Below are 16,698 nucleotides of genomic sequence, written 5' to 3' on the forward strand. Positions count from 1 at the left end.
CCAGTTCTAGAGATCTGATGCCCTCTTCTGGACATAATGGGTAACTGCATGCTCATGGTGAATATACACATATACAGGTAAAACACATAAAATAAATCTAAAACAATTTTTAAAAGAATGTATGAGTATATATGTGTGTGGGTCTGTGCATTTGGATGCAGGTGCCCTCAGAAGTGGGAAGGCCCAGAGTTTCAAGAAAGAAAAAGAAACATTGTCTTTCTTAGTTATCAGAGTTCTACTTACAAGTATTAATTCTATCTATAAACCTAGGAAATTGTAACATCCACTTTCTAGGCTTGTTTGATTTTTGTTTGTTTGTTTGTTTGTTTTTGTTTTTGTTTTTCGAGACAGGGTTTCTCTGTGTAGCTTTGTGCCTTCCTGGAATTCGCTTTGGAGACCAGGCTAGCCTCGAACTCACAAAGATCCGCCTACCTCTGCCTCCTGAGTCCTGGGATTAAAGGCATGTGCCACCACTGCCCGGCTGGCTTGTTTGATTAATGTCCGGCCAAATCCAGTTTCAACAACTTCATGGCCCACTTAGAATGGAGGTTAATTAAATTCTCTAAATACTCTGCTTTTACAAATTTAAACCATTCAGTTTTCTTCAGAAGCTCAATAGAAGCGTGATCAGCCCCAGCGCTTAGTGCTTGTAATAGACTGAACACACTTAGGTCTTCACGCATCCCAGGACCCCAGACTCACTTGGAAGCACTCCTTCATGCCCCATAGTTCAGTGAAAAATTTCAGGTCTGAAACAACAATTTATCAATGAGACAATTTATGTTGGACACATTTGTCTCACTTTTTTTGTTTGTTTTGTAGTTTTTGTTTGTGTGTTTGTTTTTTGAGACAGGGTTTCTCTGTTTTGGTGCCTGTCCTGGATCTCACTCTGTAGACCAGGCTGGCCTCGAACTCACAGAGACTCTCCTGGCTCTGCTTCCTGAGTGCTGGGACTAAAAGCGTGTGCCACCACCGCCCGGTTGTCACACTTTTAAAAACAATTAGATGGGGCTGGAGAGATGGCTCAGCAGTTAACAGCATTTGCTGTTCTCGAGGGGACCTGAGTTCAGTTCCCAGCACCCACATCTGGTAGCTCACAACTGCCTGTAACCCAGCTCCAGGAGACACCTCTTCTGGCCCACAGGGCACCCATGTGCACATGGTCTAAACACACACACACAAATTGAAAACGCTGAAAATAGCTGGGTTTGGTAGTACACACCTTTAATCCCAGCACTTAGGAGAGAGAGGCAAGTGGATTGCTGTGAATTCAAGGCCAGCCTGGTCTACATAGTGTGTTCTGGGCCAGCCAGAGTTGCATAGTGAGACTCTGCCTCAAAAAAAAAAAAATCTTAAAGTGTAAATTACTCATAATTACTTATACAAGTATAAATGCTAACTACGATTGTCCACTCGTGGTTCATTCTCTTCCTTTCTTCTCTCCTCTTCCCTCTGCCCCCATCTCTAGCTCTCTCTTTCTTTAAAGTTTAATTAAAATGTAATTACATAATTTCCCTCTCTGCCCTACTCTCTCCCAAACCCATGGGGCTTCTCTTCTTTCACCATTGCTGTTGTAAATGAATAAACATTTACAGGAGGCAGAGGCAGGCAGATTTCTGTGAGTTTCAGGTCAGTCAGAATTATATTGTGAGACCTTGTTTTAAAAAAAAAAAAATGAAAGGAAAGAAGTGTGGCTGCAGGCATATGTGACCAGAGCCGACCATTTGCTATTGAGAACCAATCAGGGACCATCCCTGGGGAAGGCTAATTCCCTGTGCAGTTGTTGATTGGGGGCCTATGAGAGTTCCTTATCTGCTTCAGGATATCAACTGGTGTTGGAATTATTCAGCCTTTGTTTAGGCAGCCCTGCTGTTGAGATATCATGATGTCACTTCCCTGTCACAGCTGGAAGACACAATCTCACAGCAGAGGTCTGGGTCCTTTGTCTTTCTGCTTCCTCTTCCAAGACGCTGCCTGAGTCTTATGTGCAGGAGTCGTGTTGTGACTGTATCTGCGGAGCCCAGGCACCCTGTAATCAGCTGTTTTCTGCATCTGACTAGTAGTGGCTTTCTGTCTGCCTCTGTCTTTGCCTCTTCATCTTTTTTTCTTTCCTTTCCTTTTTTTTTTTTTTTTTTTAAAAAAAACAAGGTCTCACAATATAATTCTGACTGGCCTGAAACTCACAGAAATCTGCCTGCCTCTGCCTCCTGTGCTGGAATTAAAGGTGTGCACCACAATGCCTATTTTTTTCTGCCCTTCCCCCCTTTCTTTGTGTAATTAGGTAGGCTGCCAACTGGAATCCTCTTGCCTTCAGCTCCTGAGTTCTAGGATTGTAGCCACATGCTACCCTGCCAGACTCCAATTACTTTTTTAAAGTATTTTGAAAAACATTTATTTATTTGTTTACTTGTTTGTTTGTTTATGTGTGTACACATGTGCACATGCTATAGCATGCATGTGGTGGTCAGAAGACAACTTTTAGGATTCTGTTCTCTCCTTGTACCATGTGGGTTCTGGGGGTCAAACTGAGGTCATCCACTGGGACAGCGGGTACCTTACCCACTGAGCCTTTCACCAGCCCTGCATGGTGATTCCTAGATATTACCCAGAAGGCTTAATTCTGTGGGGTTGGGCCCTTCCATTGCTTTGTTCACATGTAACCTTCCTGGCTTGACACGAAAAGATGCCTACAAAGACACATGTTAAAGGAGCTGGGAGTGGAGTTCAGTTTGAAGAGTGCCTTCCCAGCATCTGTGAAGCCTGGGCTTCAATCCCTAGGAGTGCAGAAACCCAAAGTGTGGTACATGCCTGTAATCTGACATTCAGATGGTAGAGGCAGGAGGACCAGAAGGTCTGGGTCATTCTCAACTGCATAGCCAGTTCAAAGTCAGCCTGGGTGATGGGAGACCTTAATCCTCCTAGAATAAAAGAGTCAAAGACAACAATGTCACAGCTGGGCATGGCGGTGAACATCTGGGATCGCAGCGCTTAGGAAGAAGGAAAATTGCTAAGGGTTTGGCTAGCCTGGGCTACATGGTGAGACTCTGTCTCAAAGACAGACAGGGAGACAGGACACATACACACTCATACCACACTGGAGATGAGAGGAAGCACACAATGCCTAGTGAGCAGAAGTTAGCCATCTTGGCTATGACTATGAGGGTAGATGCTGTGATATCCAGTTATGAGCAACCCACCCTGAGCCCTTTATTAGCAGTCACCCCAACACATTGTGTGTCATGGGCTAAAAGGGCCTGCACCTCAGGTTCTGGGGTACTAGCACCTCATTTTTCCAACTAGTGACTAGTGTTGGGTGCTGCTGGTGCAGCCCACATTGGTGTGGGCAGGTGTGACCACCACTGAGCTCTCCTCTGCATTCCTGCCCGGCCAAAGCCCCTGCAGACAGCCGGGTGGTGGCGCATGCCTTTAATCCCAGCATTCGGGAGGCAGAGGCAGGTGGATCTCTGTGAGTTCAAGGCCAGCCTGGGCTACAGAGCAAGATCCAGGACAGGGTCCAAAGCTACCCTGTCTTGAAAAACCAAAAAATAAAAATAAAATAAAAAGAAAGAAAGAAAGAAAGAAAGAAAAGAAAAGAAAAGAAAATCTCCATCAGACAGCAAAATGAAACGCAGTGTGCTGATGGTGTGGCTTTGCCCAGTATGGCTGAAATTGGAGATCAGGATGAACAGGCAGGCCTTGGAGGGTCCCTTGGGGATGGTGGAGTTGTCCTCAGGATGGATCACTTTGCACTGTCACCAGAGTTCACAGTCTGAAATCCCCCAGCCCAACATTTTCTTTCTTTCTTTCTTTCTTTCTTTTTTTTTTTAAACATTTATTTATTGGGTTGGGGATTTAGCTCAGTGGTAGAGCGTTCACCTAGCAAGCACAAGGCCCTGGGTTCAGTCCTCAGCTCAAAAAAAAAAAAAAAAAAAAAAAAGATTTATTTATTTATGATGTTTACAGTGTTCTGTTTGCATGTATTTCTGCATGCCAGAAGAGGGCACCAGATTTCATTACAGATGGCTGTGAGCCACCATGTGGCTGCTGGGAATTGAACTCAGGACCTCTGGAAGAACAGTCAGTGCTCTTAACCTCTGAGCCATCTCTCCAGCCCCCAACATTTTTTTTTTTTATCTGTCCATGCTGCAGATGAAATTTTGAGTCTGGCACATGCTTTATCAGCAGTCACTCCAACACAGGCAACCCTCTACCACTGAGCCACACCCTAGCCCCTCACTGGGGGATTCTAGGCAGGGGCTCTACCACTGAGTCACACCCTAGCCCCTCACTGGGGGATTCTAGGCAGGGGCTCTACCACTGAGTCACACCCCAGCCCCTCACTGGGGGATTCTAGGCAGGGGCTCTACCAATGAACTCCACCACAATCACCTACTCACTTTTTGGGGTGTGGGGGAAGAGCTGTCACAATTTTCATGTAGCCCAGGCTAGCTTCAAGATCTCTATATAGCAGAGGCCAGCCACAAGCTCCCAATCCTCCTATTTCCATAACTCAAGTGCTGGGATTATAGGTGTGCACTGCTATGCCTGACCCCCCTCCATCACTTAAAAATTTCATTGCCAGGTGGTGGTGGTGCATGCCTGTAATCCCAGCACTCGGGAGGCAGAGGCAGGTGGGTCTCTGTGAGTTCGAGGCCAGCCTGGTCTACAGAGTGAGTTCCAGGAAAGAAGGGCACAAAGCTACACAGAGAAACTCGTCTCGAAAAACAAAAACAAAACAAAACAAAAATTCATTGTTTATCTTATGTGTCTATGTGCATGCACAGTGTAATGTGTAATGTGTAAGTGCCTGAGGAGGCCAGAAGAGGGCACCAGATCTCCTGGAACTAGTGTTATAGGAGGTTGTAAACTGCCCAGTGTGAATGCTAGGAACCTACCCCAGGTCTTCTGTGAGAGCAAGTGCGTTTAACAACACATAATCTCCTCTGCCTCATCCATCATTTAAAAGAAAAAGATTTATTTGTATCTGTGTGTGTATGTGGGGGGATACCACCAGGTCTACATGTACCCATGAACATCAGAACCAGGTATCATATCCCCTAGAGCTACAGTTACAGGTAATTGTGAGCTATCTGGTGTGGGTGCTGGGAACCAAACTTGTGTCCTCTGAAAAAGCATCAGGTGCTCTTACCCAGGGAGCTATCTCTCCAGAGCCTCCACCTCATCACTTTAATATTCTCATCCATACCTTTGGGGGGGGGCAGTTGAGACAGGGTTTCTCTGTGTTGCCCTGGCTGTCCTGGAACCCACTGTGTAGACCAGGGTAGCCACATACTCACAGAGATCCATCTTCCTCTGTCTCCCCAGTGCTGGGATTAAAGGTGTGCACCACCACCACCCAGCCTCATCCATACTTTTTGCCTCTAAGGTTTAGGTGCAAAAGAGATAAAACCCATTTGGGTGGGAGGCACATTTCTATAAGTTAAATAAAAACTCACACAGGCATCAAATGATGGGCCACAGAGATTGGATTTTTCATCCATTTCAGAGTGCTGTGATGCCAGGCTGCACTTGATCTTGCATCTGGCCAGCAGCCTGGAAAGCATCAATCACTCCCAGGGACGGTTGCACCTAGGAGTCAAAATGTCTTCCTAAAGTGGCATTGTGGAGCAGGCCACTGTCACAAACCACACCAGTATGCATGACTACAGAAGTGAGAAAACCCCTGGGGGCTCAGAGTACAGTCTGTCAGGTGTGGCCCAGGTGTCACAGCCCCTGTGATGTGCTGTGTCACGACCAGCAGACCTGTAGATTTGGCAAGACTGACAAGTTAGAAAGCATGAGAAGAGCCATAGCTAGGCAAGTCCAGTAGCACACACTTGTAATCCAAGCACTTGAAGGCTGAGGCTGGAGGATCAAAGCCAGCCTGGGCAACTTAATAAGACCTCCTCTCAAAACACCAAGGTTGTACATCAATGATGGAGTGCTGGGCTAGAGACCACCTGTGAGACACTGGCTCTTTAGCAAAAGAACTCTCACCTAGAATTCAGCAGCCAGGGGCTGGGATCATGACTTAGAGCATGCCTAGAATCCCCCAGTGAGGGGCTGAGGTGTGGCTCAGTGGTAGAGTCCCTGCCTAGAATCCCCCAGTAAGGGGCTGGGGTGTGGCTCAGTGGTAGAGCCCCTGCCTAGAATCCTCCAGTGAGGGGCTGGGGTGTGACTCAGTGGTAGAGCACCTGCCTAGAATCCCACAGTGAGGGGCTGGGGTGTGGCTCAGTGGTAGAGCCCTGCCTAGAATCCGCCAGTGAGGGGCTGGGGTGTGGCTCAGTGGTAGAGCCCCTGCCTAGCATGAAGAGGTCCTAATTCTAACCCCCAGTACCTCCCCTGTACTTCACACAATGTCTTCACCTCCATATTGTTAGAGGTAGACAAAAATGACTCCATTTTGTACCTGCAGCTTTTGCAGTGGTACAAAAGTCTGACTGAGCCTCAGTCGGCTGCTGGAGGTAAGTGTGACATAGAATTTACAGAGCTCGGGGAGGAGTGATCTGGTTCAGTGGTTTCCTTGTGACCTCTCTTACAAGAGGCAGGTATCTGTAAAGCCCTTCATTTGGTTAAAGCTTGAGAGCTCCTGAAGCTACAATAGTTTGGCTTCCAGAACTAAGGTAAGTCATTCTCCCAGATTCTCTCCCGACCCTCACAGCTGATGAAGAGTCAGCCTGACTGACAACCCAGACTGTGGGTACTCATCAATTACAAGGTCCAGAATGTCCCCTTCCCTCTGAAACCCATAAGAAGGAAGCCAAACTTAGCCACACAGGCCTGAACTGTCCTCAGAGCTGCCATCAGGCTGCTGTCTGCCTGTGGCGTTAACAACTTCTATAAGAAATCTGGGGTTGGAAAGATGGATCAGAGGTAAAGAGCACTTGCTGCTCTTCCCCAGCACCCATATGGCACCTCACAACTGTCTCTAATTGCAGTTCTAGATCTGCTGCCCTCTTCTGGCCTCCACAGGTACTGCACACACAAGATACACATACTTATAGACACTCATACACATAAAATAAAAAGCAAATGAGTTCGAGGCCAGCCTGGTCTACAGAATGAGTTCCAGAATGGGCTTCAAAGCTACACAGAAAAACCCTGTCTCACCTGGCAGTGGTGGCGCACATCTTTAATCTCAGCACTTGGGAGGCAAAGGCAGGCAGATATCTGTGAGTTCAAGGCCAGCCTGGTTTAAAAAGTGAGTTCCATGACAGCCAGGCTGTCACATACAGAAACCCTGTCTCAAAAAAACAAAATAAAACAAGAACAACAAATTAAAAAAAAAATTCTCCTACACAGAAAGAAGATTTGGAGGCTGCAGAGACAGAGATTAAAACTGAGCCATGTTCTTACAGAGGACTTGAATTCAGTTCCTAGAATTTGGAAGGTGGAGGCAGGAGGATCAGAAGTCCAAAGTCATGGTTGGCTAGACAGTGGTGTGAGGCCAGCCTGGGCTCCATGAGATCTTGCCTCAATAACAAAACAAAGGACTGAAGGAAGCTGGGTGTGTGTTATCTGTAATGCTATCACTTGGGACACACAGGAAGGAGGATTGTCATGAGTTCCAGGCCAGCCATAGCATAGCAAGAGTCTGATAAAAAGATCAAAATATTGGTGGCCAAGATGGTTCAGTGGGTGAAGGTGCTTGCCATCAAGCCAGATAGCCTAGTTGTCCCTGGGGTCTACACTGTGGAAAGAATGGACTCCTTCAAGTTGTCCTTGAGCTCTGCATGCCTGCAGGGGCAAATATGCACCTCCTCCAAGCACAGAGAGTATGTACACACACACACACACCCACCACACACACATACACACAACACACACAGACACACATACATACCACACACACCACATACACACACACACCCATCTCACACACACACCACACACATACCACAATACCCCCCCACATACCATACATACACACACATACACATCTCACACACACACACACACACACCACACACGCACACCAAATACACACACACACCACACATACACACATACCACACACACACATACACACATACACACACCACACACACACACACTCATACATACCACACACACACACCACACTCATAAACACCACACACACCACACACACACTCATAAACACCACACACACACATACACACCACACACACACTCATAAACACCACACACACACATACACACCACACACACACACTCATAAACACCACACACACACATACACACATACCACACACACTCATACACACCACACACACACACACAAACACACATGAGCATTTGGCTGGGGTAGTGCATGAAACAGAGGCAAGTGGAGGAAGTTGAGGCCAGCGTGATCTACACAGTGAGTTTCCTGTTAGCCAGGGCTACATAGTGAGACCTGTCTCAAAACCGCAAGAACAATAAAACAAACAGAAAAACATATAAACCAGTTTAGGCAAAATAATTTATTACAGTGCAATTGGCAGACAGATATTGCCAGTACATGATTATTCTCTGTTTGAGAAAATGATAAATAACTTTAAATATTACACAATTCAGAGGTCCCTGAGGATCAGGGTTGCAGCTCTAGGCACTTCCTCATTGTTTGGAGAAAATCTGTGGGCAGACATACCCTTCAATGAGGAGACCTGGTTGGAGCCATGTGAGCTTGGATTCACATGGGAGTTGGGATTTTGCTAGCCATAAGTTCAGATATGAGTGGAGGGCTTCAGTAAAGGGACAAAGAAAGTCCCTGAGGCAGAAACAGGAAGTGACAAGAAGACAATGCTTGGGGACGCTGCTTAGTTGGTAAAATGTGTGCCTGGCTTGCACTAAGCCCTGGGCTTACCCCAGCACCACACAAACCTGGGAAGTATTGGTGCATGCCTGCAATCCCAGCACTTGAGTGGCAAAGGCAGGAGTCTAAAGCCACCCTTGGTTTTAGCCACTGGATACATGAGACCCTGTCTCAAAAAAGGCTGGGGGATCAATACTGAGGACAGGCAGTGAGGGATCAAGCTGAAACAGAGGCAGCTTGTGACCTCTCTGAGCCGAGCGTGCACTCGGGCGCCAGGCCCCCTCGCTCTACCCAAGCAGCAGCAATGGGCAGACCTGATGGAGGAGGACTCGGTGTTCAAGACTTCAAACAAGGCCAAGCAGGACCCTCCACAGGGTCCTAGAGTTTCATGTTCCAGGAAGGTGTGAATGCTTAATCCGTGAAGAATTCCAGTCAGCAACCTCATCTCCTGGAAGGCACAGTCAGGCTGTCTTGCCAGGTTGGTGGTGGCCGGCCTTTGCCTGGGGCTGACAGACTTGCAGGACCACACTGGAGTTGGTCACTCTGGCCCCATAGTGGCCAGCCCAGAACTGTGTGTCCTGGCCCCAGTGCTCAAAAGACACAAAACGGACTCTCCTGATGTTGGAGAACACGTGCGTGACCTGGAGGTAGAAGGAGACAGTCTCGTGTCATTGCCCCCTGTCAGACAGAGCTTCCCAGGATGGCGGTCATACCACTGCCTACGCCCCTTCTTCTTCTGAAATCTTGCCATCTTTCTCTAGGTGTGGCGATAAGCCCCTGTCATCATGGGGTTGGGTGACTGAGGCAGGAGGATGGAGAGTCAGAGAAGACAGTCTAGGCTGTGTAGTGGGGTCCAGGACAGTGGAGTTACAGAGTAAGAAACTGGCTCAAAAAGAAAGAAACAAAAACCCAACCAAATAACAGAGCTCAGCAAGAATGTTGCAGAGATTGTGGGTGTGGCTGTGCACATCTATAATTATTCCCAGCATTTGGGAGATGAAGGAGTTCAAGGTTAGCCTCAGCTACACAGTGAGTGTGAGACCAGCATGGGCTACACGAGACCTTGTCTCAAAAGAAAAAAAAGCAGCAGAAATGAACCTGAGCAGTTTTACTGAGTGACCTCCCAAGCTAGGTCAGGGCAGGCCAAGTGGCTAAATCTTGCACCTCTTGGCCCCCTAACCCCTGACCACTATGGAAAAACCTGCCTGCCCTGGGGTGGCCATAATGTGAGGAATCTCAGTGTACACTGGCCCAGAGATCTCATGGAGGAGATTTGAAACTAAATCAACAGTTGATTTTTCACATCATGGCTGCCCCAGGGTCTGCAGACCGCCACTTGTCATGGTCACCCACCACTACCCAGCCTGCCCTTCAGTTCCAGCCACAATCTGAACGCTATTGTTAGAAGAGGAGAGACTTCAGCTGGAATTGCCCAGCCCAGTTTTCTTCACGCCCTGATTCAGAAGACATGACAGGGCAGGGCTAGGTAAAAGGCTCAGTTGATAAAGGGCCTGCACACAAGTATAGTGGACCTGAGTTTGGATCCCCAGCACCCACGTACAAGCTGGCAGTGGGTGGTACATCTGTAACTCTAGTGCTGGGGGCAGACAGGTGGAGCCTCTCAACTCACGGGCAGATCAGTCAGTCTAGCCAATCAATGAGCTCCTCCTTCAGTAAGAGATACTGTCTCAAAAACTAAAGCGGAGGGTGATGGAAAGACATATGGCATTGATCTCTCTCTCTGCCTTCCACATACACATGGACATGGACAGGCACAGCCCCCCATACACACACACACACACACACACACACACACACACACACACACACAGAGTTGGGGGTGATGAGACCATGACAGTCCCCACCCCACTTTCCTCTCCCAGTGAGAGGCTTCTCTTGAGTCAGAGGCTCACCTGCAGGTAGATGTTGTTGTTCCATTGCTCAATGGGGTCTGGCACAGCCGAGAACTTATCCAGGACGTTCTGGTGAGCATCAAGAAGTTGGACGAGGAGACGGTACTTGCAGCCACTGTCGTGTCGAGCACCCCACCTGTGGGAAGGGAGGTCTGAATGTGTCACCTGTCTTTTCGGGTGCCTGGACTCCCTGTGGGTACAAATTAAGTTCCTCAAAAGGGCCTCTTGGGGCTGGCAAGATGGCTAAGTCAGTAAAGTGCTTGCCACACGAGGATGAGGACTTGGATTTGAACCCCAGAACTCATGTAAGAGCTGGGTGTTAAGCTGGGTGGTGGTGGTGGTGGTGCATGCCCTTAAACCCAGCACTTCTTTAATACCAGCACTTGGGAGGCAGAGGTAGGTGGATCTCCAAGTTCAAGGCCAGCCTGGTCTGTAGAACAAGTTCCAGGACAGCCAGGAATACACATGGAAACCCTGTCTTGAACTCTCTCCCCCAGAAAAGGTGGGTGTTGCTGGATGTGGAGGCACATGCCTTTAATTTAAACTTTCTGGAGGCAGAAGCAAGTGGATCTCTGTAAGTTTGAGGCCAGCCTGGCCTTCAGAGAGTTCCAGGTCAGCCAGGGCTACACAGGGAGACCTTCTCAAAAGAAAATAAAAGGCTGAAAAGCCAGGTACTGTGGGATAATCCTGTTGTCCACTGTAAATATGCATTACTCTCATTGGATAATAAAAAGCTGATTGGGGCGGGAGGGGGAGACAGGGGACCCCATGGCTGATGTGTAAAATTAAAACACAAATATAATAATAATAATAATAATAATAATAAAATTTAAAAAAAGCTGATTGGCCCATAGCTAGGCAGGATTCTGGGACTGAGAGAATGCTGGGAAGAAGAAGGGCGGAGTCTCAGGCATTTGGAACCAGAAGCAGAGGAAGCAAGACTTGTAGAAAATGAGGTAACAAGCCATGAGCCATGTGGTAGAACTTAGACAAGAAATATGGGTTAATTTAGGTTTAAGAGCTGGTTAGTAACAAGCCTGAGCTATCAGCTGATCATTTATAATTAATATTAAGTCTCTGTGTGTTTATATGGGAGTTAGCTGGCAGTCCCATCAAAAACTGCTTACAGCCAGGGAGAATACTACATGCTTTTAACCCTAGCACTGGGGATGCAGAGACAGGCAGACTGCTTCTGAGGAATGACACTAGGCTGACCTCTTCCTCCACCACAGGCACACACTGCATCTGCCCTGGTCCCCAGATCTTACAATGGGCCTGCTGGCTCAGGCAAGTAATCCCAGTTGTTACAGAGGCTGACATGGGAGTATCTCAAGGACAAGGCCAGCCTGGACAACTTGGTGAGACTGTGCCTCAAAATAAAACCAAAAAGAGACATGGCATGTGTGGCTTAGTGTTGGAGGCTTTTCCTGGAATTCATGAGGCTCTAGGTTTGATCCCCAGTTCCTGTACTTGTCTCTGCCCCAATAAAATGGTCTTGGGACTGGGTGGTGGCGGCGCACGCCTTTAATCCCAGCAGAGGCAGGTGGATCTCTGAGAGTTTGAGGCCAGCCTGGTCTCCAAAGTGAGTTCCAGGAAAGGCTCCAAAGCTACACAGAGAAACCCTGTCATGGAAAAAAAAAAGTCCTGGGAAGATGATACCAGGCCTTTTTGAAGCCATGTCTGCCAGAAGTGTCTTTGTTGGAGATTCCAAATAGGGCTAACCAAGCCCACAGATAGGCTTGGATAAGAGCTGGCCACTTTAGAAAGATCCATAACGCAATTTAGGGCTGTGAGTCAGCCTCACACAGAGGCTGTGGTTAACCACGTGGGCAAGCAGCCAATCAGTCAGGTATTCCATGAAGCCCCAATCAAAACTCTGTACAGAGAGATGGTTCTGTTTCAGGCATCTTTTTATTCCCCCCTTTTTTTAATTAAGAAAAAATTTTCATTCATTTTACACACCAATCAAAGATCCCCCTCCAGGCATCTTGACACACACACTCGACTCTCAGGCTGTTAACACTTCACTCCTGGGAGAGAGGCATGTATGTGATCAAGGTTCCAAAAATGTGGCCACCCTTTCATACTTACAAAGCCCTAGCTGGGTTTCATGTGAACTCATTATATTTCAGGTTTTTCATTTTGTTTTGTTTTGTTTTTTTTTTTAGACAAGGTGTTGCTATATAGCCTTAAGCTCACTTACACTGTCCTGGGATTCCCCACGATCCAAGTGCTGGGATTATAAGAGTGTGCCACGGCCATGGTCCCCAGTGTTGAGCCAAGGGCTTTTCCTGTTGTCACACTCACCAGTCAGAGACAGCAATCTCCACACCACCACTGTCCAGCAGCTCTGGCCACAGCCCCTTCTCCTGCAGGTCCACCACCTGCTTCTTGCAGCACCAGCTAGGAGGGTGGGAGAGGGTCGTGAGAACAGGCGGGCCTCCCACAAGGGCGCTGGCCCTGGGGAGTGGGGCTGTCACCTGAAGGAAGTCACAAAGCAGGTCTGTGAGGGGGCCCCAGGCACAGGCTTCATGTTCCTCTCCACCACCCAGCCATCTCCACCATGCTGCACCATCCACTTGCGCAGGCCTTCTGTAAAGTGAAAACAAGGCTGAAGTGGAGTAACCAGGGAAACTGAGGCACTGGGACTGCTGTCACATTCAAGTGCCCCCTCATCGGTCACAGTCTGCAAAGAATTATAAGAATTTGTGTAAAAATAGGAGAATTGACTGCACAAGGTTGGCCTATGACCCCACCACCCACCTGTGCCATGACACTTGAGCCCTTTCTGCACACACAATAATAATTTTAAAGTCAAAAATGTACGTCTGTGCCCCATACGTATGCCTGCTGTCTTCGGAGGCCAAAACAGAGGCTGGAATAGAAGAAGGTGGGACCTCCTGGGTCTGGAGTTATGGATGGTTGTGTGCCTCCACATGAATGTAAAGAACTGAATTCAGGTCTTTTGGGAGAGCGGTTAGTGCTCTTAACCGCTATCTTTCCAGTCTGCAAATAATAATAATAATTTAAAAAAAATTGTTGAAAAGCTAGGAGCTGCTCTTCCAGAGGACCTGAATTCTGTGCCCCGCTCCCAAGCCAGGAGACTCAGTCTCCTTTGTAACTCCAGTTCCAGGTGAGCTGTCTTTCTTTTGCCCTCCAACAAGCACACATATCCATTAATAAAAATACATTTAGAAATTTAAAAGCTGGGCTGGAGAGATGGCTCAGAGGTTAAGAGCACCGACTGCTCTTCCAGAGGTCCTGAGTTCAATTCCCAGCAACCACATGGTGGCTTACAACCATCTGTAATGAGATCTGGTGCTCTCTTCTGTATACATAATAAATAAACAAATAAATAAATAATGTTTAGACGCCAATCAAATAAAAAAAAATTATGTAGCAATTTTAATTGCTCACTGGTGGCTCCCAGGCTCACCCTGTCTCTCAGGTAGAGAGGGGTATGGAGTTTGGTTCCCTCCCAAGCTCCCTTGTGGTTGGTCAGGTCCTTCCAGTCACTCTTTCTGGGTCAGGTGTGGCCCCCCTCTACCTCCCCCGCTGCTTCATCTGTAGACAAGCTTCTCTTTCTACTCGTCCCTTAAGCCCCGCCCATCTCGTGACTCTGCTTTTGCCCCTCTCAGGTTCCCCTGTGGCCCCTGTCCTCAGCGCCCCGCAGACTCTCCCCTTCGGGCCATTGGGACCCGCCCCCATCCTTTCCCATTGGTTCCCTCGTGGCCACGCCCTCACCCCCGCCCGTCAATTATCTCGTGACCCCGCCCCTCATCCGCTCTCATAGGTTCTCTTTCTTGAGCCCAGCGATTATCTTGCGCCCCCCCCCCCCCCCGCCGTCATCCCTTCCGGTCGATGCTGTCGTGGCCCCGCCCTCGCAGCACTTCCGGGGCTTCACCTTGGCCGCAGGGGTTGCTGATGAGGTTGCGACCTAGTGGCTGTCGCACGCAGAACTGGCCCAGCGGGCAGGGCCTGCCTTCGCGGGTCGGGGGCAGGCAGCGGCGGGCCAGCGACAACAGGGCGCGGCCGGCAGCGCTGCGGTCGCGGGCCAGCATGAGCAGCCACAAGGCCTGGCCATCCACCAGGGCGCGCCAGGCGCGGCACACCCGGCGGCAGTGCAGCAGCAGCGTTCGCGGGGGCACGTGGCTCAGCACCACCAGGAGCAGCTCGGGGGGTAGACGGCTCAGGTCCAGCGTCTCCTGGGGGTCGGGCTCCCGCGTGGGGACCCGGGCCCTGGAGGTCCAGGCACCCATGGTCCCCGCGCCCCGCCTGGTCGGGACTACAGGAGGGAAGGGTCAGAGGTCAGTGACCAGCAGCCTCCGCGACGCAGCCTCCGCTGGCCTGCTTTGCCGCTGCCCGTCCGCCCCAAAGCCACCCGCCGCCTCCCGCGTCTCTCGCCGCTTCGCGGTCCCCAAGCCTCCCTGCCCCCCCCCCGCAGCTGCCACCCCACCCGAGCCCTCTGGCGCTCACCAGCACCTCTGCCAGCTCCCCTCCGCGGCCTGGAGGACCTCATAGTCCTAGTCCTGCCTAAAGCGGTTGTTCCCAGATGGGACTTGTCTGAGACTCTCTCATTTCCTAAAGTCCCAGCCCTTTAGTTCAAGACCCCACCTCCTTCCGGCTGAGGACACCGTGTGAATCCACCTGGCGACACAGATGAGGCCAGGGCTCTGGGACAGTCCTAGGAATTCCGCAACAGTCCCGACACTTGGAATGACCCTAAATCCGCAGTAGACGTCTGGCCTCTGGCAACAACTATTATTTTGGCTAGGCATCCGAGTGGAAGGCTCCACCCCTAAACGCCGCATTGAACCAGTCTTCTTTAATGTCAGACATAATCATCCGTGATTTACAGGAAAAGGCAGGCTCTAGAGGACCAAAATAACCGCCCCCCAAGCGAAAGCATCAGCTAAAGTTGACTGTTTCACTTTGCCAAGTTAGCACATCTCTGCCTCCACATCACAGGCGAGGAAACGGAGGTTCTCAGAGGCCAAGTGACTAGTAGGTGCAGGTAGGTCTAGATCAGTTGTTTTCTCCTTTTGAGACAGGGTCTCACTTTGTAGGCCTGGCTGGCCTGGAGCTCACTGTAGGCAAACGCACGGAGACCCACCTGCCTCTGCTTTAGGAGTGCTGGGATTAAAGGTGTGCGCCACTATGACAGCATTTAAAATATCACTTTTCCATTTTTATTATTTGTATGAGTGCTTTTGCTTGTGTTTATGTCTCCACCACTTTTGTGCCTGGTGCCTGGGGAGGCCAAGAGGGCATCATTGGGATTCCCTGGGCCTGGCTGGCTGTGAGCACCTATGTGGATGCTAAGCATTGAACTCAGATCCTCTTAGAAGAGCAGCCAGTGCTCTTAACCCAAGTCATCTTTTCAGCCCTATTTTGCAACTGAGTCTCAGGTAGAGCCCATGCTGTCCTTGAACTCACTATGTAGCCAAGAATGACACTGGACCTCTACCTCCGGAGTAGTGGAATTACAGGCACGTGTCAGCATACCGTTTACAGCGTCTTTTATTTTAACCAGTGTATCAGCTCTGTCCCATGCAAATGAATGAGTCATGTGCATGCTATTAAATGTCAACAAGTAAAACTGGACCTGGTTCTTGCGCACACTGAGCTTGCTGTATAGTAGACACAATAAGCAGCATGTGTGTGGTGTTGGGAAATGAATTAAAAATTCTTACCCGGTGCCACAACCACCTCGACCAGCAAGGAAGACACAACACCAGGCTCTTCTTTCAGCAGAACCTCGTGCCCATGTCAGCCCGTGCCAGAGCCCTGTCAACACATCTTTCCATTTTACCATTCCTTTAGCTGTACCATGAGACTCATGATGCCTATCCGCTGCAGAATGGCCCTGACCAAGCAGCGTATCTCTGTCCCAAACAGCATTCCCCGCAGCTTGATTGGCCGAAGCCTCTTCATTAGCAAACTCAATCAGGAAGGCCTTCCAGTCTAAGTATTGGCCTGGGCTCAAGCACGTTCGTGCAAGCCCTCTCC

General features: G+C 49.2%; 1 protein-coding gene across 2 annotated transcripts; it reads right to left on the minus strand.

Annotated features, from left to right (window-relative positions):
• Positions 1–8,439: 8,439 nt before the first annotated feature.
• Positions 8,440–15,574, minus strand: Fbxo27 (F-box protein 27). 2 transcript variants are annotated; one of them, XM_036208262.1, is made up of 6 exons: positions 15,166–15,574; positions 14,594–14,974; positions 13,170–13,281; positions 12,997–13,092; positions 10,690–10,825; positions 8,440–9,417 (listed from the first exon to the last, which is right to left on the minus strand). In XM_036208262.1, exons 1-6 carry the CDS (start codon positions 15,206–15,208, stop codon positions 9,238–9,240), a joined length of 948 nt encoding a protein of 315 aa, XP_036064155.1. In that variant the 5' UTR covers positions 15,209–15,574; the 3' UTR covers positions 8,440–9,237. The 2 variants fall into 2 exon arrangements, with proteins under 2 accessions (XP_036064155.1, XP_036064164.1); XM_036208271.1 differs by having other exon boundaries at positions 15,304–15,542.
• Positions 15,575–16,698: the final 1,124 nt, after the last annotated feature.

The sequence above is a fragment of the Onychomys torridus genome, chromosome 1, assembly GCF_903995425.1.
Source record: "Onychomys torridus chromosome 1, mOncTor1.1, whole genome shotgun sequence".
NCBI lineage: Eukaryota > Metazoa > Chordata > Mammalia > Rodentia > Cricetidae > Onychomys > Onychomys torridus.

Excerpts from the sequence above, each read along its gene's own strand:
- Fbxo27 (XM_036208262.1), bottom strand. The coding sequence starts at position 15,208 with ATGAGGTCCTCCAGGCCGCGGAGGGGAGCTGGCAGAGGTGCTG. Across the intron at positions 14,975-15,165 it reads GGGAGCTGGCAGAGGTGCTG|TCCCGACCAGGCGGGGCGCG; the intron begins GTGAGCGCCAGA and ends TCCCTCCTGTAG. Across the intron at positions 9,418-10,689 it reads ACAACAACATCTACCTGCAG|GTCACGCACGTGTTCTCCAA; the intron begins GTGAGCCTCTGA and ends TTCTACCTCCAG.